The sequence below is a fragment of the Lepidochelys kempii genome, chromosome 21 (assembly GCF_965140265.1).
Source record: "Lepidochelys kempii isolate rLepKem1 chromosome 21, rLepKem1.hap2, whole genome shotgun sequence".
In the NCBI taxonomy this organism is placed as follows: Eukaryota; Metazoa; Chordata; order Testudines; family Cheloniidae; genus Lepidochelys; species Lepidochelys kempii.
This window is the reverse complement of record NC_133276.1, coordinates 18,664,390-18,689,114: the sequence shown is the minus strand read 5'-3', so window position 1 is coordinate 18,689,114 and position 24,725 is coordinate 18,664,390. Positions and strand designations below refer to the sequence as shown.

The 24,725-nt window shown below is 45.9% G+C and overlaps 1 protein-coding gene across 6 annotated transcripts in view; it reads right to left on the bottom strand.

Annotated features, from left to right (window-relative positions):
* IPO9 (importin 9) overlaps positions 1 to 24,725 on the bottom strand; it is a 204,263-nt gene that overhangs the window by 67,703 nt on the left and 111,835 nt on the right. For all 6 annotated transcript variants that reach the window (XM_073320215.1, XM_073320210.1, XM_073320212.1 and 3 more), the window contains 3 exons: positions 16,884 to 17,043; positions 7,268 to 7,494; positions 2,274 to 2,422 (listed from right to left, as the gene is read on the bottom strand). In XM_073320215.1, coding sequence (XP_073176316.1) covers positions 2,274 to 2,422; positions 7,268 to 7,494; positions 16,884 to 17,043 — 536 coding nt within the window. The remainder of the gene's footprint in view (positions 1 to 2,273; positions 2,423 to 7,267; positions 7,495 to 16,883; positions 17,044 to 24,725) is intronic.

Sequence of the window (24,725 nt, the reverse complement as noted above, 5' to 3'; positions counted from 1 at the left end):
TTTCTACCCCCAACCCACATCAAACCTCTGCTGCCAGTCACCAGCACTTGACAGATATGGAGCAGGCAGCTGAATGACAACAGATGGAGCATTCAGCAGCAGCTCTTTCCCTGTACAGGAAACACATTATTTCGGCAGCAGGTGAAGGCCAACGTTCAGCAGCAAGTAGTTTTTAAACCCCCTTTTTCAAATAAGGAAGCTTTTTAGCATCAGTTGTGTGTATCCAAGTGGATTTGATCATGCCCATTTCATAGGATGGATTACGCTTTGTAAGAAAACAAAGCAGATTTTTCAGCTTTTACCCCTGTAACATGCCTCAGAAACACAAGTACCAAGGAGGTCTGAAGATAGCAGGTAGCCCACAGCAAAGGTACTTTTCACAGTCACCCTTGACAACATACTGTTCTGCTGGTATACAGCTGCACCTGAAGTTATTTTAAAAAGCTTGTGTGGTGAAACATTTCCATTAATCTGATTCACCTAAAGGAACCAAGGCCAAACCAGAAAGGACGTTTATAAATACTGCAGGAGGACTGAATATCTCTTCCTCTCATCAACTATGCACCCTTAAAATGTAAGAGTAGGGCTCTTCAGCTTCCTCAACCAGCAGAAAGCACAAAAGGAGATTCAACAAAAATCAGTTATTTTAAAAAGTGCTTCTCAACACGCAAGCAAGTTCTCAAAAGGCTGGGCTGAGCGACATGAAAAATATGCATGTAGTCATTCCATTTGTAACTATTCAAATCACATGTGACACTACCCACAAATGCCCCTGCTCTGGCAGTTAGTGCAGAACAACTGACTCCCCTTACTAGTGAATTCAAATTTTAGTTTAATATTGGGAAGTGTGACAGTGCATATGTAAATTTATCTATGATGACACTTTATATCATTCCATTCGATTTTAAAAGGGATGATGATTAATAATGCATGTTATAATAAAGGGTTAATCAACTGTCAGAGTAAGACAGATCAATAGACTGCTCAGGCTATGTTTTAGTCATGGGTATTTTTAGTAAAAGTCCTGGACAGGTCACAAGCAGTAAACAAAAATTGACAGCCTGTGACCTGCCCACGACTTGTACTATATCCCTAACTAAAACCTGGGCCAGGAGGCCACGGATGCTCTGCGGGGGCAGTCTGGGAGTACAGCTCAGACCCCCCGCCGGTGCTGGGGGCGTGGCCTGGCCCCCCCCACTGGTTCTGGGGGGGGAGGGGAGGAGGGAGAGCAGGCAGCAGCACATAGCCCAGACCCCCACTGGTGCTGGGGGGGTGTGTGGGGGTGCATGGCACGGAACCCCCACTGGTGCTGGGGGGAGGGTTGGTGCAGCTGGCAGGCTCCCTACCCAGCTCCATGTGTCCCTGCAGCTCCTAGGGGGAGGGAAGGCAGGGGAGCTCTGCGCGCTGTCCCCGCCAGATGGGAAGGGGCAGCATGCAGAGCCCCCTGGGCCCCTGCCTAGGAGCTGCAGACACATGCCAGCTGCTTCTGGGGAGCCTCCCCCGAGGTAAGCGCCATCCTGCATGTCAACTCCCCACCCCATCCTTGAGCCCCCTCCCACACCCAAAATGCCCCACCGGCCGCTGCCAAAGTCATGGAAAATCACAGAATTAGTGACTTCCATAACCTCCGTGACAGACATGCAGCCTTATTCATAACAGCCAGTTAGAATGACATAAAACCACCTTCTACTTATGTGCTTATAACCAGGTATAACATATACTCCTCTCTGCTGGTTATTATAAATATTTTAATCATGAATTAATGCTTTATAAATGGAATCTCAATATAAAGCATGATCCTATATATTTTACATATACACAGTTACATGTGAGGTGTTTCATTGTGTACACAAAGGTGCAAACTCACATGGAAGGATATGTACAGCTTGGGTTCTAAAAACTGTGCATGTACCATGTTCATGACATGTAACATGCATTACTGGAGAATGCCCTGTTGTGAGAAAACTTACTTCCATAGGTTGCACTATTTCAAATGGTAAGAAAGAGCTAACGACACTTTGTAAGGACTGGAAGAAGGCTGACAGACAACTGAGAGATAAAAGACTATGATGTGCATTTCTTCCAAACCTGGAGATCTCTTTCCCACAGAAAGATCTCAGTCACTGAAGACATCGCTCAATAGTAGTTATGAGCTTCCTTTCTTGCTCTTTTCATACCAAAACAGGTTGATGGAATGGCATAAAGCCAATGCTTTTAATAGGTGCAGCAAGAACCCAACCTGCAGCTAAACCATCGTTTGCCATAGTACTTACTGCACAAAGCCCTGCTGGAATCTTATCAGCAGGAGCCTGCATGATGCTGACGAGAGTTGGGATTAGTCTCATCTGCATTGGACCCTGGCAGGCTTCTATCTGTGCTAGCTCCTTAAAGATATCTTGGGCGAGAGAGGCAACAACAGGATCTAGAGTGAGAAAGCACCAGTTACTAAGACAAACTAATGAGTATTGGTCTAAAATTTTGTTGCTATCATTTCAATAAGGTAAACTACAAATTTTATTACAGAAAGTTACACGAATAGTCTTTACTGGAACATCCAGTTTACTTTCAGCCTCATTAAGCAACTAGAAGTAATCGGAAGAAAATTCAGTCAGTTTCTGTATGGCTATATGGCATTTACTAAACAATTCTGTGCATGAAGGTAGACTTTCAGTATATTTGTGTCTGTAGCCAAGGAACCAAGTATCATGCTGCACAATAAATCTGATACAATAGGGAACTGGGAATAATGTGGCATTTCACCCTCACCCCTTTGCCCTTCATCGTCCCCCAGACCAGGGCAGTAAGTACAATGTTTAATACAAATGATTTTAGTATTGAACTCAATTTTATGCCATCCACAAAATTGCAGCCTTCAGTCTGGGGCAGAATTTTACAGTGACAAAGTTTAACTACACCACAGAAATTGTCAGGGGAAAGTTGGAAGTTTTGACACCTGGGTAGGGAACGCTAGCTTTGGCACCTAGAAATACACGGAAAACAGTTATGGTTTTTGGTATACAGGAAGCAGTTTAGGGCTTCAGTATTTGGAAGGGGATTTTTTTCAGAATGGGAACGAGTTAATTTAAAATTTGGCGGTGGCGCATTTGAATTCCTCATTCAGGCAACCCAAACAACTACCAGCACTCAGTTACGTCACTGGATAGCTACCCAATATCAACAATAAATAAGCAGAACAAATTGATGTTTCTGTTAAGATATTCTACAATAAAATAGTTGAAGTTTACATACAGCTATCAAACTTAATGACAGGTTAAACTTCTCTTATACATTTATCTTATACTTTATGCATCCAATGAAGTGAGCTGTAGGTCACGAAAGCTTATGCTCAAATAAATTGGTTAGTCTCTAAGGTGCCGCAAGTACTCCTTTTCTTTTTGTGAATACAGACTAACACGACTGCTACTCTGAAACTTCTCTTATACAGTTATAATGATTAAGGGTGTCTGGAGACTCAGGCTGGCATTACTACATTACAAAGCTCATATTTTAAACATTTTTATTGCAACCATAAGAGCTAGAGACGTAAATGCATAGATTTTAAGGTCAGAACGGATGATAAAGATCTAGTTTGACCTCCTGCATAACAGGTGATATAATTTAATTCAGGTTTCAGAGTAGCAGCTGTGTTAGTCTGTATTCGCAAACAGAAAAGGAGTACTTGTGGCACCTTAGAGACTAACCAATTTATTTGAGCATATATATAAGTTTATGCTCAAATAAATTTGTTAGTCTCTAAGTGCCACAAGTACTCCTTTTATAATTTAATTCAGTGATTCCTGCATCAAGTCCATAACTTTGTCATCCAATCTCAATTTAAAGATCCCCGGAGGTGGAAAATCCACTGTGTCCCTAGGAAGGCTGTTCTAATAATCACCCTCCCAGAAACAACTGTGTGCTTATTTTCAGTTTGAACTTATCTAGCTTCAGTTTCCATCCACTGGATCTTGTTATGTCTTTGCTAAGTTAAATGTATGATTGGCAAAGTTATATAAAGCAATGCATCCTGCTACTCAGTTTCTCTATCTCCACATCACAGAGATACACACCTTGCTCTCGGTCTAGGACTCTGGATTTGTGACTTGACTAAAATAATCAATTTTATATAGTTAATTTTCATGCGATTTATTTCTTACAATCTTCATTTAGATTTTACACGCTGTTGTATAATTGACCTTAAGTCACTTCAGCCTGGCGATGGCATGGCTGATCCTAGTCTTATGGAAAAGAGGGGTTTAAGCAGTGTACCTCTTGCCCCACTGTCTTTCCAGCATCTGATGCCTACACCATATGCCTCCTTTACCTTGGAGATCGACACTTTTCTGAGTGTTGCCAGCTATGTCAAAGCCTTTACACCAGGGGCTCAAAAAGAATGGCAGGCCCATCTCCAGGCCTTCCCGATGCAGTGAGCCCTTCAAGAGGGTGCCTTGGAACAGGCAGCTCATGGGTCCAGTACTGAGCATGATCACAAGAGGCCTTCTTGAGTCCTAAAAAAGGGGAAGTCTGCAGTGCTGTCCATGGTTCCCAAATCTGGTTCCAAGCCAAAACCAGACCCATCTGGGACATCCCCCTACAACATAGGGACGAATTGATCAGCGGGGCCTACAGACCCTAGTTTAAAAAACACTGCATTAGATGTTAAAAGGATCCGAGGTCCAAACCATTTAGATAGTCTCTGACCTTCTGAATAGTTTCTGACTGTGGTCTATAGTAAACAGCATCAGGGGAATACCATCTCCACTAACACACTGAGAGTGGATTAAAGATTATATAGACTTATGCCTTAGCGAGGGCCCACTCCATCATGGCTAATTCCACTTCCGTGGCTTATCAGAATGTCTTTATTGTGGAGATTTCCAGAATGGCTACATGGAATTTAATACACTGCTTGCTGGACTTGGCATCCTGTGGCAGAGTGGGAGTAGCCTAGGGCTGGCTCACCATTCTGTGCACTTCGTAAACATCCCTGCCAAACTGGGAGATAATTAATGAGGTCTGGGTGATTAACCAATTAACAAGGGGATTCAGCTGGGGATCGTTAAATGGGAGACAAAGACAGAAGGAAGGGCAAAGAAACTCGGGAACTGAGAGGTGAGATCTCTTTCCTCCTCACCTCCCTTTATCTAAGGGGGTATGTTGAAGCTTGGGAAAAGCTTTATGGAGATGGAACATGAAGTTCCATATGACACTGTAAATAAAGTACACTGCGGGCAACTTACGTAAGTGTGTGTGAGGACTGTTTACAAAAGAAAGTCAGGGTGCGGGAGCTCACCCCGTGACAAGTGGAGGCTTGTCTAGGATAACAAGGACTGTTTGTGTGCTGGCTCTGTTAAAACTCCTGGAAGGTTTTCTGTAACTCCTTTTTCTGCTCAATTACCCAGTGCAGAAGTTCCTCCATATTGCCGAGTCTGCTGTGCTTTCTCATCGGCTCCCCTTTCTGGTCCTTTGCCTACACTGGAATGAGAAATCCTGGATAAGCCCCTATTTGTCACAGGGTGGCACACCCTGAATTACTCTGTGCAAACAGTACTCATGTGCTCTTATGTAAGTTCACCAGTGTACTTTACTCCCAATATCCTATGCAGCTTAATGTCCCATCACCAAAAGGCTTTTCCCCGGCTTCGGCATACATCCTAGGCACAGGGAGGAAGGAGAGATCTCACCTCTCAGATCCTGATCTTCTTTGCCCTTTCTTCCCTCTCCCTGTCTTCCATTTAACAATCCCCAACTGATGAGCTGAATCCCCTCATTAACTGGTTAATCACCCAGTCCTAATTATCTCTCAATTTGGCCCACACAAGGACACTTACAAAGCTTACAGAGTGATGAGCCAGCCCTAGACTACTCCCACTCTGTCAGTTGCCTCCTTTTAAATTAACAGTTCCTCAGTTCACCCCTGACCTGGACTCCACTGCCTGCTACAATTTCCAAAAAGTGGCAACAAAAATATATACTAAGATAGTGAAATTGTATATGCACACTTCCTGCCTGCCTTTCCCTCTTCCTCATAATTCTTTATATGTCTCTGGACACTGCTGTGGTCATATAAGGGAATGTACTAGCTTCTGCCTCAGTTCTTTTCCCCTGAACCCCAGTCAAACATTCAACACTGAGAGGGCACCTGTGCCTCCACCAAGTGATGCAGCTTGCTAAGGAGTTCTGAGCACAAGGCAGCAGGGAGCCCAATTCCCAGAAGTGTATACATTCAGAGGTACCTCTCACAGGACTAGTTACTAATAAGTAACACCTCTTTAGTCAATTCTGACATCTATTGCACATGCCACACTCTCAGCAGAGGTTGCCTATTTATTCTACCGACTCAAACAGAATTTAGGCAGCACAGTACTTGGGTAACAGCTTAATACATTCAACACTTCAGATTATGAGAGCAACCTTAGAAAACCTGTTCTGTCCACCTTCATCAATGGATGCAGACTTGTCTACACACTAGTGACTGATGACAGTGCAATGTTAACAGAAATCTAGTAAGAGGATGGCTTCAGGCAACAAGGTATGCTGTAACACACAGCTAAGAGTAAACCAATCTGGGATTTTATTGGATAAACTCCATTTAAGGAAACAAAGGGAAACTTGAATGCAAAAATAGTACGGCTTCCTCAGAATGACTTAATACCTCAACTTATTACTTCAGGACAGTAAGAGCCATACTTTTATATACAAAATGCCCTCTTCTGACCTATGAGTCAGCCTGCCCCCTACATTATTCCTGGTGGAAGAAAGTTCTCTTTTCACACACAACTGCATATCATACCAGTTCTTATACTTCACTAATAGTGCAGAAAGCTATTGCAAAACCCTTATCAAAGAGAAGGTTAAAAGAACTTGATCACAGTCTATAAGCACTTATGTGGGTAGAAGATTTAGATGGCAGAAGGGTCTTTAATGTAGCAGACAAAGGCAGAACAAGATCCAATGGCCGGAAGTTGAAACTAGACAAACTCAGGTTAGAAATAAAGTGCAAATTTTTGGAACGACTTGCCAATGGGCTAAATACAGGAATCAACAGGCACAATTCTCTGGCCTGTGCTATACAGGATGTCAGACTAGATGATAATCGTTCCTTCTGGGCTTAATATCTAAAGATAATGTATTTCCAAAAATGTCATTCTGTACATTTTAAATACACACTTCAAATGTCAATTTTACAGGTAACCTGCAGGAGATTAATCTTGACCAGACTCCATTAGCAAAGACAGATCAATATTTAAAAGACACTTTGGGCACATACCATTACTGTACTTGAGGAAGATTGCTATGGTGAAGGGGCAAATTTTGTTCTCCACATTTGCTGTAAATGCTGGGTCTACTGTACAGACAATGCAAAGTGTTTCCATCACAAGATTGAGGACCTCTGAACTGAACTGAGCTGCCAAGTGGATCAGTCCATCCAGGATACTGGGAAGGAAAGGCTGCAATACATGGGTGCTTTCAGAGATCTTCAGCTGGTCACAGTAACTAGATAAGGAATTCATGGTACAAAACACACAAGTATAGTATTTACAATAGCACTAGAGGATCATAGATCAGAGTATTTTTTTCTTTTCTCTCTTTTAATCCCAACTGTATATTTTTTGTTTTAGCCATCTGACCCCAGTATTTCCTTTTTTCCTACTCAAACCCAAATTTTGAATTTAAAAAAAATTAAATTGCTATTAATCTTTTAGAACCAATATGGATGGATCCTCTACATTAGTTTAGATCTTTAAAATTTTGTAATTGGCAAACATGCCCTCCTTGCGTAGCTGTGGGGAAGACCCTATCAAGAGCTGAACAGTTGTGCTTCTTCAGTGAAGAAGATGGGGATTTTCACTCTCTTAAAAGCACCACGAAAATCAGCTCTGCGGGATCTTTCTGTGCCACAGTACACAGTGGTTTGTGAAGTGAACTGGGGCTAGTGCCTCAACTAAGAAAGCATAGGTATAAATAGTGCAACTATGATTTGAGTCCTACATCTATAATGTTACTGTCTACATTTTTGTTTAAGCTTTCAGTGACTGGTATTATACCTTCTAATCAAATCTTCCACTTGCACATCACTATAAAGGGCATTACATTTGAGATCCAAATTAACTTCCATTCTGCACATGCCATCCCTGGTGTTATTCCTCACATTGTACATTTATGAGAGTAAAGTGAAAAAAGCGGTTACTAACCTTTTGTAACTGCTGTTGTTAGAAATGTGTTGCTCATGTCCATTCCATGTTCTGCGTGTGTGCTCGCCACATACATCGGTGCCGGAAGCTTTTCCCTCAGTGGTATCCATAGGGGACCAGCTCTGGCGCCCATATAAGGGACGCTGCTGACCCTCTCCCTCCCTCAGTTCCTTCTCGCCGGAACTCCAACAGTGGGGAAGGAGGGCAGGTCATGGAATGGACATCAGGAATACATCTCAAAGAAAAACAATTACAAAAGGTTAGTAACCGTTTTTTCTTCTTCGAGTGCTTGCTCATGTCCATTCCACGTTAGGTGACTCACAAGCAGCATCCCCGGAGGTGGGTAGGAGTTCATGGACGTGTCAATTGCAACACGGCTCTGCCAAAGCCAGCATCATCTCTAGCCTGCTGGGTGATGGCATAGTGGATCATGAAGCTATGCACCGACGACCATGTTGCAGCCCTGCAGATATCCTGGATAGGGACTTTTGCCAGTACAGCTGCCGAAGATGCCTGTGCTCTGGTCGAATGGGCCGTCACTATCTGGGGAGGTACGACCTGCGCCAGCTTGTAACAAGTGCGAATGCAGGTGGTAATCCAAGATGAAAGTCTTTGATAGGATACTGAGAGGGCTTTCATTCGGTCAGCCGCCATAACAAAAAGTTTAGTCAATTTACAGAAGGGCATGGTATGCTCTAAGTAGAAAGCCACAGCCCGTCTGATATGAAGCGTGCGCATGCACCCCTCTTTGTTAGATGCATGAGGCTTCGGGCAGAAAACTGGGAGAAATGTGTCCTGATTAATAGGGAAAGGTGACACCACCTTTTGCAGGAAAGCCGAGTGGGAACGCAACTGAACCATGGCCTTGCAGAACACAGTGTACGGGGGCTCTGATGTAAGGCCTTTAATCTCGGAGACTCGCCATGCTGAAGCACTAGCCACAGGGAAGGCAACTTTCCACTATAGATGTGAAAGAGAGCAGGAGGCTAACAGCTCAGAGGAGGGCCAGTGAGCCTAGAAAGGACTAGATTGAGGTCCCACTGGGGGACCGGTGGAAAGAGTCTCTCCAGGCTCTTAAGGAACCTGATCATCATCTCATGCGAGAACACCGATCTGCCCTGGATGGCTGAAATGGCAGCCTGGTGCACCTTGATGGAGAAGGCTGGGTCTTGATGCTTTAAATGAAGCAGGTAGTCTAGAATGGACTGTAGAGGTGACTGGGTCGGGGAGATCCCCTGCTCCAACACCCAGCAGGAGAAGCGTTTCCACTTCGCCAGATAAGTCACTCTCGTAGAGGGTTTTCTACTTTCCACCAGTCCTCTGGGTTCAGCCATACAGCATCCACATTGTGAGGTGGAGGGAGGCGAGGATTGGGTGCAGTCACCTCCCTTGATCCTGAGAGCAGATCTGGGCAGTTGGGAAGCATTCATGGGGGCGCTGATGCCAATCCCATGAGCATGCCGAACCAATGCTGGCGGGGTCACGCTGGGGTGATCATGATGACTCTGGCTTTGTCCCTCTTCATTTTCAGGAGGGTCCTGCCGATAAGAGGGATTGGCAGAAAGGCATACATCAGGCCCTCTGCCCAAGACAGAAGAAAGCCTTCGGAGAGTGGGGATAAGAGAGATTGACGGGAAGGTGTATGTCAGGCCCTCTGCCCAAGACAGGAGAAAGGAGCCCTTGGAGAGAGCAGACACTTCCTGTTCTATCTGGTGGCAAACAGGTCCACCTGGGGAGTTTCCTACCTCTGGAAGATCTTTCTGACAACCTCCTCATGAGGGACCACTCGTGGTGAGAACAGAACAGCCTGCTAAGGCGATTTGCCAGCTTTTTTTCTGACACTAGGAAAAGGTAGTGCCTCGATGTGTATGGCGTGCCGAATGCAAAAATCCCACGGCCAGAGGGCTTCTTGGCAGAGAACCGAGGACCGTGCTCCCCCTTACCTGTTGACATAGAACATGGTGTCTGTACTGTCAGTCAACACCTGAACTACTTGATGTGATAGCTGCGGAAGGAACACTTCACAAGTCAACTGGATGGCTCTGAGCTCCCTGACATTCATAGAATCATAGAATATCAGGGTTGGAAGGGACCTCAGGAGGTCATCTAGTCCAACCCCCTGCTCAAAGCAGGACCAATCCCCAACTAAATCATCCCAGCCAGGGCTTTGTCAAGCCTGACCTTAAAAATTTCCAAGGACAGCGATTCCACCACCTCCCTAGGTAACGCATTCCAGTGTTTCACCACCCTCCTAGTGAAAAATTTTTTCCTAATATCCAACCTAAACCTCCCCCACTGCAACTTGAGACCACTACTCCTTGTTCTGTCATCAGCTACCACTGAGAACTGTGAATGTTGATGTGCAGTGAGAGCTCGTCCCGGGACCACAGTCCCTGGGTCTTCAACGATCGGAGGTGGGCCCCCCCAGCCTAGGTCAGAGGTATCTGACACTAGCACCTTCCTGGGTTTCGGGGTTGCAAAGGGTGTTCCTTTGGAAATGTTTACTGGGTTTGACACCATTTTAGAGCTGTAAGCACTTGTGGCAGAATCACGAGGACTCTGTCTGGGTGGTGCTTGGCTGGGATGTAGACTGATGCTACCCACATCTGGAGGGGCCTGAGCTGCAGACGTGAATGGCGAACTACATAAATACATGCTGCCATGTGTCCGATTAGCCTGAGGCATACTCTAGCCTTGGTGAGGTGGGCAATTAGAACTGACATCACCTCGAATCTGGGCTTTGGGAGAAAGGCTCTGGCCTGTGTAGAGTCTAGGACTGCCACTATAAACTCTATTCTTTGCACTGGGACTAATGTCAATTTGTATGTGTTTATCAACAGACTCAGTGCCTGGTACATGGCTTGCACCAACAAAATGCTGTGAAGGACCTAAACCTGTGAACAACCCTTGATGAACAACCTGGCTTTATTTTAAAGAATCCTTATTGAGGTTACAGGGACAAACCATCCCGATGTGTAGAAAGAATAGTAAATATGGCAGGCAACTAGCTTGGCTTAACAGTGAAATCCTTGCTGATCTTAAACACAAAAAAGAAGCTTACAAGAAGTGGAAGACTGGACAAATGATCAGGGAGGAGTATAAAAATATTGCTCAGGCATGCAGGAGTGAAATCAGGAAGGCCAAATCACATCTGGAGTTGCAGCTAGCAAGAGATGTTAAGAGTAACAAGAAGGGTTTCTTCAGGTATGTTGGCAACAAGAAGAAAGCCAAGGAAAGTGTGGGCCACTTAATGAATGAGCGAGGCAACCTAGTGACAGAGGATGTGGAAAAAGCTAATGTACTCAAAGCTTTTTTGCCTCTGTCTTCACTAACAAGGTCAGCTCCCAGACTGCTGCGCTGGGTATCACAACATGGGGAATAGATGGTCAGCCCTTGGTGCTGTCACTAGACTGAACGGAAGCCTGTGAACTGGTAGTGGTTTTGTCCCACTACAAACTGCAGGAACCTTCTGTGTCCATGGAAGATGGTGATATGAAAGTATGCGTCCTTGAAGTTGAGGGCGGCGTACCATCTCCTGGATGGGGATGATGGAGGCCAGGGAGACCATGCGAAACTTCAACTTCTTAAGATACTCGTTGAGGCCTCAAGGGTCCAAAATGGGGCATAGACTGCCCTTGGCCTTTGGTATGAGAAAATACCGGAAATATAAACCCTTCCCCTTCGGATGCACAGGGACATCCTCTATGGCTCCAACTAGCAAGAGGGCTTGCACCTCTTGGACGAGAAGCTGCTCATAAGAGGGTCCCAAAGAGGGATGGGGTAGAAGGATGGGAGGGAGGGGTAGAAATAAATTGTAGGGTATACCCCACCACCACAGTGCTGAGGACCCATCCGTCTGTTGTTATAGCAGCCCAAGCAGGGAGGAAGGAAAAAAGGCGGTTGGAAAAGAAAAGAGGTACAGGATCCTGCCGGTAGACTGGGACGTTGCCGTCGGGCGCACCCGCAAAACACCCGCTTGTTACCCAGGGGTAACGGGAGGAACCCAAGTGAGAAGTAGGGCTGGATTTTTGGCCTTGGCGGTGCTTATAGTCCCTGCCCTTCTTGTGATAGCACTCTGTTTGGGTTGACTGCTTGGTCTGAGGCTGCTGTGATTTGAACCGCTTTCTGGCTGGGGCCAGTGTATATAGGCCTAGGGAACATAGGGTAGCCCTAGAGTCCTTAAGCCCATGCAACCTTGTGTCCGTCTGTTCTGTGACCAGAGCCAGGCCATCAAAGGGCAGGTCATGGATCGAGAGCTGAGCCTCTGTCGACAGCCCTGAAGACATCAGCCACAATACCTGCCTCGTTGACATGGCCGTCGCAATGGATCTTGCAGCTGAGTCCGCCACATTGGAGACAGCTTGAAAGGAAGGCCCTTGCCACATTTTTCCCCTCATCTAAGATGGCAAAGAACTTGTGCTTAGAGTCGTTGGGTAGCAAGTCTGCAAACTTCATTATCGACTGCCACACATTGAAATCATGCCTCCCGAGTAAGGCCTGATGGGTTGCTACTCATAATTGGAGGTTGGCAGACGAATAAACTTTTCTCCCGAATAAGTCAAGCCTTTCGCCGTCCTTATTTTTGGGAGTTGGGTCTGGTTGCCCTTTCCTCTGTCTCTCTCTCTCGTTGGCCACCGAAACCACTAGAGAGTTCGGGGCCGGGTGAGAATATAAGTATTCAAACCCCTTCGTGGGGATGTAATATTTTCTCTCTACCCGCTTGGAAATGAGCAGGAGATAGAACGGGGTTTGTCATAAAGCTTTTACCAGCTTTACTATTCCTTCATGAATGGGGAGTGCCACCCTGGACGGGGCCACCAAGGCCAAAATATCAAAGTGTCAGAGGGTTCTGCTAACTCCTCTGCCTCCAAACCCAGGTTTGCCACCACCCTCTTCAGCAGCTTCTACTGTACCGTTGCATCGTCCTGTGGCTCTGTCAGACAAGGACGAGGAGGCGGCAAGGGCTGGCTAGAAAGCTGACTAGATTGTCGGGCTCAACGGGTAGTGATCTAGCTGGCAGCCAGTATCGAGTGGAGTGCCCCAGGGGTTGGTTTTGTTCAACATCTTTATTAATGATCTGCATGATGGAATGGATTGCACCCTCAGCAAGGTCACAGATGACACTAAGCTGTGCAGAAAGGTAGATACACTGGAGGGTAGGGATAGGGTCTAGAGTGACCTAGACAAATTGGAGGACTGGGCCAAAAGAAATCTGATGAGGTTAACAAGGACAAGTGCAGAGTTCTGTACTTAGGAAGGAAGAATCCCATGCACCGCTAGAGGCTGGGAACCGACTGGCTAAGAGGCAGTTCAGCAGAGAAGTACCTGGGGATTACAGTGGACGAGAAGCTGGATGTGAGTCAGCAGTGTGCCCTTCTTGCCAAGAAGGCCAATGGCATATTGGGCTGTATTAGCAGGAGTATTGCCCGCAGATCGAGGGAAGTGATTATACCCCTCTATTTGGCACTGGTGAGGCCATACCTGGAGGCCACACCAGTTTTGGTCCCCCCACTACAGAAGGGATGTGGACAAATCGGAGAGAGTCAAGCAGAGGGCAACGAAAATGATTAGGGGACTGGGGCACATGTCTTACGAGGAGAGGCTGAGGGAACTGGGCTTATTTAGTCTGCAGAAGAGAAGAGCAAGCAGGGATTTGATAGCAGCCTTCAGACCTGAAGGGGGGTTCCAAAGAGGATGGAGCTACGCTGTTCTCAGTGATGGCAGATGACAGAACAAGAAGCAATGGTCTCAAGTTGCAGTGGGGGAAGTCTAGGTTGGATATTAGGGAACACTATTTCACAAGGAGGGTGGTGAAGCAATGAAATGGGTTACCTAGGGAGGTGGTGGAATCTCCATCCTCAGAGGTTTTTAAGGCCCAGTTTCACAAAGCCTTGGCTGGGATGATTTAGTTCAGGTGTGGCCAACCTGTGGCTCCAGAGCCACATGGAGCTCTTCAGAAGTAAATTTGTGGCTCCTTGTATAGGTACTGACTCCGGGGCTGAAGCTACAGTTGCCAACTTTCCAATGTGCCGGAGGTGCTCACTGCTCAACCTCTGGCTCTGCCACAGGCCCTGCCCCCACTCAACCCCTTCCCACCCCTTCCCCTGAGCCTGCTGTGCCCTTGCTCCTCCCCCTCCGAGCCTCCTGCATGCCATGAAACAGCTGATTGGGAAGTGCGGGGAGGGAGGGGGAGGTGCTGATCAGTGGGGCTGCCGATAGGCAGGAGGCACTGGGAGCAGGGGGCGGGAGTGGATGGGGGGGCTGATGACATATTACTGTGGCTCTTTGGCAATGTACATTGGTAAATTCTGGCTCCTTCTCAGGCTCAGGTTGGCCCCCTCTGATTTAGTTGGTGTTGGTCCTGCTTTGAGCAGGGGATTGGACTAGATGACCTCCTGAGGTCTCTTCCAACCCTGATATTCTATGATCCTAAGGGCAGGAGGAGGGGTGGTCCCACTTCCCCCACTTGCGTAGCCTCCACTGAGGCCGGTGGAGGAAGGGTGTTCCTGGGTACCTTGCTTGGACCCTTAGTCAGAACCGGGGGGCGTGTGGGACATTGTCACCGACCTCTCGGACACTCCTGACACAGAGAGCAGTATGAGGTTTCTGTCACCTGGAGAACGCCCCATGGATTCCAAAACTGCCATGAGGCAAGCCATACACTGGCTCGTGGCCCTGGGGGACCCCCCAGATTTGGCTGGGCGCACCTGGCCCAACTGGTCCACTACCTCCTCCTACTCTGAGCCCTAGGAGAAATTTGCATTGGAGACCACTGTGGTACCAATGTAGCCTTGAAGTCTTCTTCGTGGCCGGTTATCCTGACATCTACAGAGGGGGACCAGTGCCGGGGATCCGGGTCCTGTAACTGTCTGCTTGGGGACCAGTGACTGAGCTCAGCAGATCAGCGACTGTAACCTGGCAATCCACGCCTAGAGCTCTGAGATCGGTGTAGTGAGTTCAGTGACCAAGAACAGGATGGCAAGGAGCGCTGCCTCGATCCATGTGACCAATGTCACAAGTCCAACAATCTGTGCCTCAGTGCCGGGGATGGGCCTCGCACTGGCCCAGATGGGGTCCCTCATCCTGAGGACAGATCTCTCCCTTCTGGTGACCCATGCCATTCTGGGGATTGGTAGTGCGCTGTGGCCCTGCGTCGGCCATCAGGAAAGCAATGCCATCCCATGGGGGACCGGTGCCGAAAGTCCCCCGAACAGTGTTGGGAACTTCGGTCAGTTATGGGCAGGTTGAAAGCATGTCCTGGGGGATTGTCACTTTGACGTCAACCGCCATGGTGCCGGGGAGCAATACTGCACAGATGGAGACCATGACACAGGTCCCAGTGGCAGCTTCCCCCTGGAAATGATTACATCTTGGTGGGGCGTTGGTGGCACCAGAAAAGATATGCTGTCTTTTGCAGTCTGGAAGGCCTCCAGCGTGGACAGGACTTCCAGGTGCGGGGACCTCTGCCACTATCTGGGGTGGCTGGTGGGTCTCTTGTAGGGCCTAACTGGCAACACAGGTGCCTGGCTGGCCTCTGGAGACTTGTGCCCCCTGCAAGGGCCTATGCTCATCTCTGGACTTTCCTTTTCCCCACACAGAATGTCGGGGAATGCCCTCGCCCAGCATGCTTCCTCTGCTTCTTACCTGGTTCCGGGGACTGGGACCCGGCCAGAGGTGCACTTCACACTGATGCCACCCTTCTCGGTGCAGTGTCAGATTTTGCTGGTTCAGAGACCGGCGCAAGGTCCGACTCCATGAGGAGTGCTCTCAGCCTTATGTCCAGCTCATTTTTTGCGACATTTATTGCTAATATGGGCTTCTCCCAAACATTTCAAGCAACTTTAATGGGGGTTGCTGATCAGCATGGGCTTTCTACAGCCATCACAAGGCTTGAAGCCCAGGGACCAGAGTATGCCCCATCTCTGGGCTAAGTCCCAAAGGGGACTATCTAACTTATCTACAATTCTAATTCGCTAGTCATTAAAAAAAAGAAACTACTTATCTCAATTATTTACAACAGTAAAGAGAAAAAACCACTGGGTAAGCGCTTGCTGAAGCAAGGAGATCTTCCAGTATCGTCACTGGCGATAAGGAACTGAGGAATGGAGGAGACTGGCAGCACCCCTTACATTGGCGCATATGCACACCACTCCAGAGTGCACCAGAGCCAGACCCCTACAGATACCACGGAGGGAGAAACTTCCAGCACCAGTGCATGTGGTGAGCACACACCCCTAACACAGAATAGACATGAGCAATCACTCAAAGAGGAACAGTGAAATTCCACCTTGAGGAAACACATTATATTAACCCAAGGTTTATCCTGGGTTCCAGACACACACAGTCCCAAATTTGCAGGCTGGCAGATCAAAAAAACTACAGTGTGCTTTTTGATGGAATGGAATTCCACAGATTCCATCAAATCATAACTTATGTTCAGTTAAAATTCAGTCTCAAACGTTTACTAAAAATAGTGAGATTTACTTCAGTTATTTGATGACCGATCTGTAAGTCGTTCATGTACAAGATCTGACATCAGCGACATGCAGAAAAGTGTGCTTCGCTGGAACATACATCAACTTTTCTGTTTTACCACCAACTGTGTCAAGCTCTTCCATCCTCAAATGATTCCTTTCCTCTTCCATTAGTTCACAATCCACCAAGACCCATCATAATGCATGATCAACTTACCCCCAGATAGCTCTGACTGCAGAGATCCGGACTGAAGGAGGTTGGGTCTCATGTAGACCACTGACTGTGGCCTGCAGAAATTGCTGGATTAATTCTGGAGACATAGCAACTGTGAAGCGACTGGCAGCCCAAAGAGCACGACCAAGCAGAAAAGGAGACACTGAAAGAAGACAGAATAAATGTGAATTTTAAGAAATCTAGAACTATTGCTATTCCCCCCCACCCGCAACAAAACCCTGCCATCTCAAAAAATGCAAGATTTGTCTGATATACTAATAGAGAAAGTTTCTCTATATGATAAAGAAGGCTTACAAGCAGGACCACCAAACGTCTTCCCTGTGGACTGAATCCAGCCTGCATGACAGAATAGGAAGAAACAGAGGTTACACACCTGTAACTAGATCCCTATCTGTATTATACGTGTGGGTATGCATGTGCTTCATGCACCTGAGACTAGAACATATTGAGAGTAGCGTTCATTGGTTCACACCTCTGAGCTCAGCACCAAGGGTACAAAGAGAAGTGAGGACCAACAACCTCTCCAGTTCCTTCTCTACTGCAAATCTAATCATGATGCAACACAGAGGAGAAGGAGGGTGGGTGGTGGAATACAAACAGGGACCACACATCTTGAAGAACCTCCGATTACAGGAAAGTAACCTCCATTTCTTCGAGTTCTGGTACTTAAGCGTATTCCATGCAAGGGTGACTGGCAAACAGTACTCAAATAGGAGGTGTGTGCACAGATGCAGCTGCTACAGATGTCTGTAATGCTGTGATTCTAAAGACTGTATTGGCAGAAGAGGCTTGGTCCAAAGCATAATGCTTTGTGAAAGTGTGGATGAACTCCAGGTTACTGTCTTACATCATATGCACTTTTCAAAGAGATGCTACTGAAGTTGCCTGCGCTCTAGTGAAATAGGCCCTCTCCCTGTCTGGAGGAGGGAGACGCACCAACTGATAGCAAAGGAGGATACAGACATATATCCACTTAGAGAGCTTCTGAGCAGATACTGCTTGTCCCTGTGCTCATTCTGCTACAGCAACAAACAGCTTAGGCGATTTTCTGACTGGTTTAGTTTTCTGCAGGTGGAACACCAATGCTTGTCTGACATCTTATATCACTTCCCTGATATCTGTTGGAAGACTAATACAACAAATCATAATATGTCCTGTAATGTTGTTAGCATGTATAGGGTACAACTTTCTGATACGCTAGAGGGTAGGGATAGGATACAGAGGGACCTAGACAAATTAGAGGATTAGGCCAAAAGAAATCTGATGAGGTTCAACAAGGACATGTGTAGAGTCCTGCACTTAGGACAGAGAATCCCATGCACCACTACAGACTAGGGACTGAATGGCTAGGCAGCAGTTCTGTAGAAAAGGATCTAGGGGTGACAGTGGACGAGAAGCTGGATATGAGTCAACAGGGTTCCCTTGTTGCCAAGAAGGCCAATGGCATTTTGGGCTGTATAAGTAGGGGCATTGCCAGCAGATCGAGGGACGTGATGGTTCCCCTCTATTCGACATTGTTGAGGCCTCATCTGGAGAACTGTGTCCAGTTTTGGGCCTCACACTACAAGAAGGATGTGAAAAGCTTGGAAAACGTCCAGCAGAGGCAACAAAAATGATTAGGGGCCTGGAACACATGACTTATGAGGAGAGGCTGAGGGAACCGGGATTGTTTAGTCTGCGGAAGAGAAGAATGAGGGGCGATCTGATAGCTGCTTTCAACTATCTGAAGGGGGGCTCCAAAGAGGATGGATCTAGACTGTTCTCAGTGATATCAGATGACAGAATGAGGATTAATGGTCTCAAGTTGCAGTGGGGGAGGTTTAGGTTGGATATTAGGAAAAACTTTTTCACTAGGAGGGTGGTGAAGCACTGGAATGCGTTACCTAGGGAGGTGGTGGAATCGCTGTCTTTGGAAATTTTTAAGGTCAGGCTTGATAAAGCCCTGTCTGGGATGATTTAGTTGGGGATTGTCCTGCTTTGAGCAGCGGTTGGGCTAGATGACTTCCTGATGTTCTGTCCAACCCTGATATTCTGTGATTCAGAAAGTTGAGGAAACAACAAGGGGGTCATCCATTTTGGATCTCGTTTTGATCAACAGGGATGAATTAGTTGTGAATGCAAAGGTGGTCGGGAACTTGGGAAGAAGTGATCATGATCCAATAGAATTCAAGATCCTAAGGAAAGGAGGACATGAGAACAGCAAAACAAGGCCACTGGACTTCAAAAGGGCAGATTTCAACCGTATGACTAGCTAAGACATCATAGACAATAAAGGGGAAGAGATGCAGATTGGGATAAGTAAAGAACACATCAGATCTTCTGACCAATTTGAATGAATTCAAATCAGTGGGGCCGAATGCTATTCACCATGAGGGTACTGAAGGAATTAGCTGAAGAAATCTTGGAGCCACTGGCGATAATATTTGCCAACTAATGGATGACAGGAGAGGTCCTGGAAGACCGAAGGGCTAACATGGTGTCCATCTTTAAAAATGGGTAAAAGGAAGAGCCAGGGAACTAAAGGCAAGTCAGTCTGACTTCAATACCTGGGAAGCTACTAGAGCAATTTATAAAACATTCAATTTGCAAATATCTGGAGGATGAAGTGATCACTAGCAGCCAGCATGGAATCACGCCAAACCAGCTTGATTTCCTTCTTTGACAAAGTAACTGGATAGGGGGAAACGCAGTGAAACATAATATACCTGGACTTTAGCAATGCTTTTGACACCGTCCCACATTACAGTCTCATAAATAAGCTGGAGAAACGTGGGCTTGGTGGAACTATTATTATGTGGATACGTAATTGGTTAAACAACTGCATACAAAGAATGGAAGTAGGTCTCAAGTGGGGTTCCACAGGGATCTTTCTGGGTCTGGTGATGTTTAACATCTTTATTAATGACCTGGATGTAGGAATAGAGAGCATACTGATCAAATCTGCAGATGACACAAAGCGGGGGTGGGGGTTGGTGGTTTGCAAACACTTTGAAGGACAGAACTAAAATTCAAAGGGATCTCTTGATATATTGGAGAACTGGGCTACAGACAACAAAATGAAATTCAAAAAAGACAAAATGTATGGTCCTACACTTAGGAAAGAAAAACCAAATGCACAAATACAGAATGGAGGAAAACTGGCTTGACAGCAGCACTGCTGAGAAGGATCTGAGAGTTTTGATGGATCACAACCTCAGCATAAATCAACAATGCAATGCTGTTTAAAAAAAGCAAATGTAATTTTAGGTTGCATTAACAGAGGCATAGCATGCAAGTCACAGGAGATGACAGTACCACTCTACTCAGCGCTGGTTAGGCCTCAGCTGGAGGACTGTGTCCAATTTTGGTCACCAATGTATATGATCCAGAGGAGAGCGACACAGAGGATCTAAAGGGACGGAACGCAAGCCATATGAGCGAAGGCTGAAAGAAATGGGTAAGTTTAATCTGGAAAAGAGGAGATTAAAGGGGGATATGATAATGGTCTTCAAATACCTGAAAGGCTGCCATAAAAAAGATGGAGAAAATTGTTCCCTCTTGCCACAGAGGACAAGAGGCAATAAATTCAAACTACAGCATAGCAGATATAGATTAAATCTCAGGGAAAACTTCCTAACTGTAAGAGCAGTAGGATAATGGAACAAACTGCCTAGGAAAGTTGTGGAATCTCCTTTACTGGAGGTTTTCAAAAAGAGGCTGGATAGCCATCTGTCTTGGATGATTTAGACATAATAAATCCTGCACATTGGCAGCAGATTAGACTAGAGAACCCGTGCTGTCTCTTCTAATGTTATGGTTCTATGAAGTCCCCTCCCCTCACTGAAGGGAAGAGGCTTCCTGAAAAATACCAGTAAGAAAACTGATTGGTTTATGTGGAACTTGGAAATTACCTTCCAGATGAATTTCAGGTGGAGGCAAAGGATATCTTCTCTTATGAAATGTAATGTATGGTGCGTCAACCATGAGGGCCCCCAGCTCACCCACCACCCTCCAAGGCCTACATAACAGTAACCAGGAAGGTGACCATCATAGAAAGTTGTGACATTGAACTGTGGCCAACAGTTCAAAAGGTGGCCTGGAAAGGGCTGAAAGTATGATATTGAGATCCCACTTCAGCGTTGGCTTCACTACTGGTCAGTCCTAGTCAGACAGTTTAGGAATGTGTTTGTGACAGAGAAAGTAAAAATAGAATACTACTGGAGGTGGAATGCACTGATTGCTTCTAGGTGGACCTGAAGTGAGCTAACAGAAAGACCTGATATCTTGAGTGTGAGGAGGTAGTCTAAAATTACAGAGATATCTACTAGCCCTGATAACTGGTTCTGTTCTGCCCAGGTACAGAAAAACCTCCGTTTGGCCAGAAAACATTTTCTGGTAAAATTCTTCCTGCTGTCATTAAGAATATTTTGAATGGCCTCCAATCACAAATGCTGTAGACTTGCTGGCCATTTAAATACCAAGTTGTGAGATGGAGAGTCCAGGTTGGGATCAATGTTCCCTCTAATTTATTACATCCATGTGTGGAATGAATTTTGTTATGTGCACCAATATGGAGGCGATGTGTAGCAGAGGTAGGGCTGAGGGCTGTGAGGGAATTTAGGTTGGGATGTCTAATCCAACCATTCTCCTGAGTTAGCAGATTTGGGGAGGACTAAATGCTGATGGGTTGGCAGTCACTACGTTCTAGATGAAGCTCTGACATAGATGAGGATTATCACAAAAATATTCATACTGTGGGATCTGTTTCTATCAGTGTTATTGTCAGTGCTGGTGGAAGGAAGCTCTGGCTTGCGGATGGACTAGGCGAATAAAACAAACACACACACACCCCGCTACAACTGCAACGATAAAACTAATGCAAGCAGAAAACCAAACAGCAGAGTGGAGACTATCAAGTTTATCATATTTATGGAAGGAGACAGATGTACATAGAGGAGACTTTCAGAGACACAATAGAGCGGTCCCACCCCCAGTCCGACAGCTGTTAAGGATAATGAAAGTTTCAAGGAAGGAGAACATCAAGCTGGAGTGGAGGGAAACAATCCCATAGTTGGAACCCTCCTTCCAGATGATGTCATTGTATCCTCTTGCACTGAGGATACCCTCCCGGGGGAAGAAACTCCAGTTACTAGAAAGAGCAAGGTAATTCTAATGGGGGATTCTATTATTGGAAATATATGTCAGGAATGTGTACACTTGGTCCAAGGTCCAAAGGGAAGTGAGCAACAGACCTACTGACAGTCTCTGAGTGAGGCTAGAAAGGGAAAAGAACAGTAGTGATGTTAGGGTGGGGGTCTATTATAGACACCAAATCAGGATGAGGAAGTTGATCAGTCATTCTGCAAGCTGGTAACAAGATTAGTTAACACACATGGGCTAGTATTAATGGGGGTGTAATGTACCACTGGGGCACAACCTAGACTGTGGGACCGCTGAGTCCCCTTAAACTCTTCATCTAAGGGTACGGCTTCACCACCCACTGGATTGGAGGGTAGTGATCAATCTATCGGGGCTCGATTTATCATGTCTCATCTAGACGCAATAAATCAATCCCCGAATCAAAGCCTGTACTCCACCTTGGCAGGAGGAGTAAGTGGAGTCGATGGGGGAGCCGCCGCAGTTGACTCACCGCCATGAGGATGGCCAGGTAAGTCGAACTAAGATAAAGTTGCATATCTTAGTTCGAAACCCGCCCCCCGCCCCCCCCGACAGTATAGCCCAAGCCTTGGGCTGTCTCTCACAATGCTATGCTAGTGACAAGCAGCAAACTCCTCCAGCTATCAGGTTGCTGTGATCACTCATCGATCAACAGGTGGAGAGAGATACGCAGCTGAGTTGCATGAATGGTCTCTAAGCCACTCATGAATTATACCCAGGGAGACTCCAGCCAATTTCCTCTGGCCTTGAAGCCCAGTGAGGTATTATCTTTCACTGCTCAAGATATTCTCTTGAACAAGGCAAGCTCATTAATTAGCTAGCCACTTTATCAAAGGATAGTGGACATCTGAGCAGACTCCCCAAGCACCTGATGATTGAAAGAACCACATAGCAAATTGCCAGCTGGGCACAAAGGTTGCAGATCTCAGGAGACATCTAGACTAACTTATGTGCAGAGTGCTAGGGAGGAATGGTGGTCATGGTATATGCAAGTACTAATGACAGAAGAAAAGCTAGGGGAAAGGTCCTGAAGGCAAATTTAGGCTACTAGATAAGAGATTAAAGGACCTCCGTGATAGAACTGTCTGAAATGTTTCCAATTCTATGCACAATGCCAGAAAGGCAGGGACTCAATCTGTGGATGAGACAATGGTGTAAGGAGGAGAGGTTTAAGTTTATTAGGAACTGGTGAACCTTTTGGGAAGTGAGGACCATATATAGCAAGGCCCTGAATCTCAGCATCATTCTGATCAAACCGATCTTAGTGATGGCGGGTGACACAGGCAATGTCCTGTGGAAGCCAGGTGTCAAGGATCGGAGGGAAGGAGCCTGTGCTCTGGGTTTCCTGCTGCACTTGCCAGCAAAACTCAACACAATTTAAAAACTGCAGGTCATCCCAAGGTTTTTGTTTGGATTTTTTTGTTTGCGTTTTCTTGATTGCTAACTTGTGAAATATGGTAAAAAAGATTCTATAGCAGTCAAGACAATAAGATAGTTAGACATTTGCAGGCAGCAAAGAAGACAAGGACATGGAATCACAGACCCCTCTATAGCCTTGGATATTAAGGAATGAAGAGGCCACAGGGCCTTGTGCACTGCAACTAGTCTGTAAATAAGGCAGGTTGCTTCATGCTGAACAGGAGCACAAAGTCAGCAGATCAAACTCTGAATGCTCACAGGGAACAGATCAGCAGGGTAAAAAGGGAAAAGTCACTTTTCAGAAGAGCAGCACACTTAAAATGTGATCTGCATGGAAGGGAAGAATTCTTCCTAACCACAGCCCCACACAAGTTTCCCTTCCCAGCGTGACTGATGTTCTAAATCAGACTATTTGAAAAGCAAAATTTCTCTAAAAAATTCTTAAAGAATGCACCCCAGGGAGTCCAGAGCTATTGGAGGCCCACAAAGACCAGGAATTCTCCCTTTCTGTGTTGCCCCAGATTTGAGCGGTGTGTGTACCCCACCCAGACTGTGATCAAGCTAATTGTAACCATATTATGAGCATTCAGCCTCCATGAATTATTAAAATACAACACCACATAGTATAGGGTTAATTTGAAAGCAGGATTTTAGAGGCAAGGTCAAAAGTAGCTGTCAGTTTCTGCTAATCAGAATGGGAGGAGGGGAAAGAAAAAAGTCAACAGACTGAAAACCTTGGGTGACAAGAACCTTGAATTTGAGGACCTCTGATATAGAAGTACTATAATTAAGATTGTTAGGAATGTTTGTTGATAAGTAGTTTATTGAAAGTTAGGAAAAGTGATGATTTAGTAGGGGTCATTATGACCTATGTGTTTTGCAGAAGTTAGTTATAAAAGACTAGCTAATAGAGTGTATTTTGAAGCAGTCCTCTGAAACCATCTTGAGAGATGTTTTTCCTGACACCTTTTCTCCCCAGCAGGTGAGCAACTGGCCACTGCAAACCCGCTGTTAATTACAAAATACTATTCCAGATTTTAGGAAAATATTGCTTATGTCTGTGTGTGCTTAAATCTAATAAACTGCAGTTTTAGATAGAACACGCTGACTTGCATTAATCTTTTATCAGACGGAATTGCTTTGTTCCCATTGATTCATTCCAGGCAGTGGCAGGAATAAAACAATTTAGTTACCACTGCAGTGGATTCTTAAGACCCTGGGTAACACCTGGATCACAACTGCTTCCCT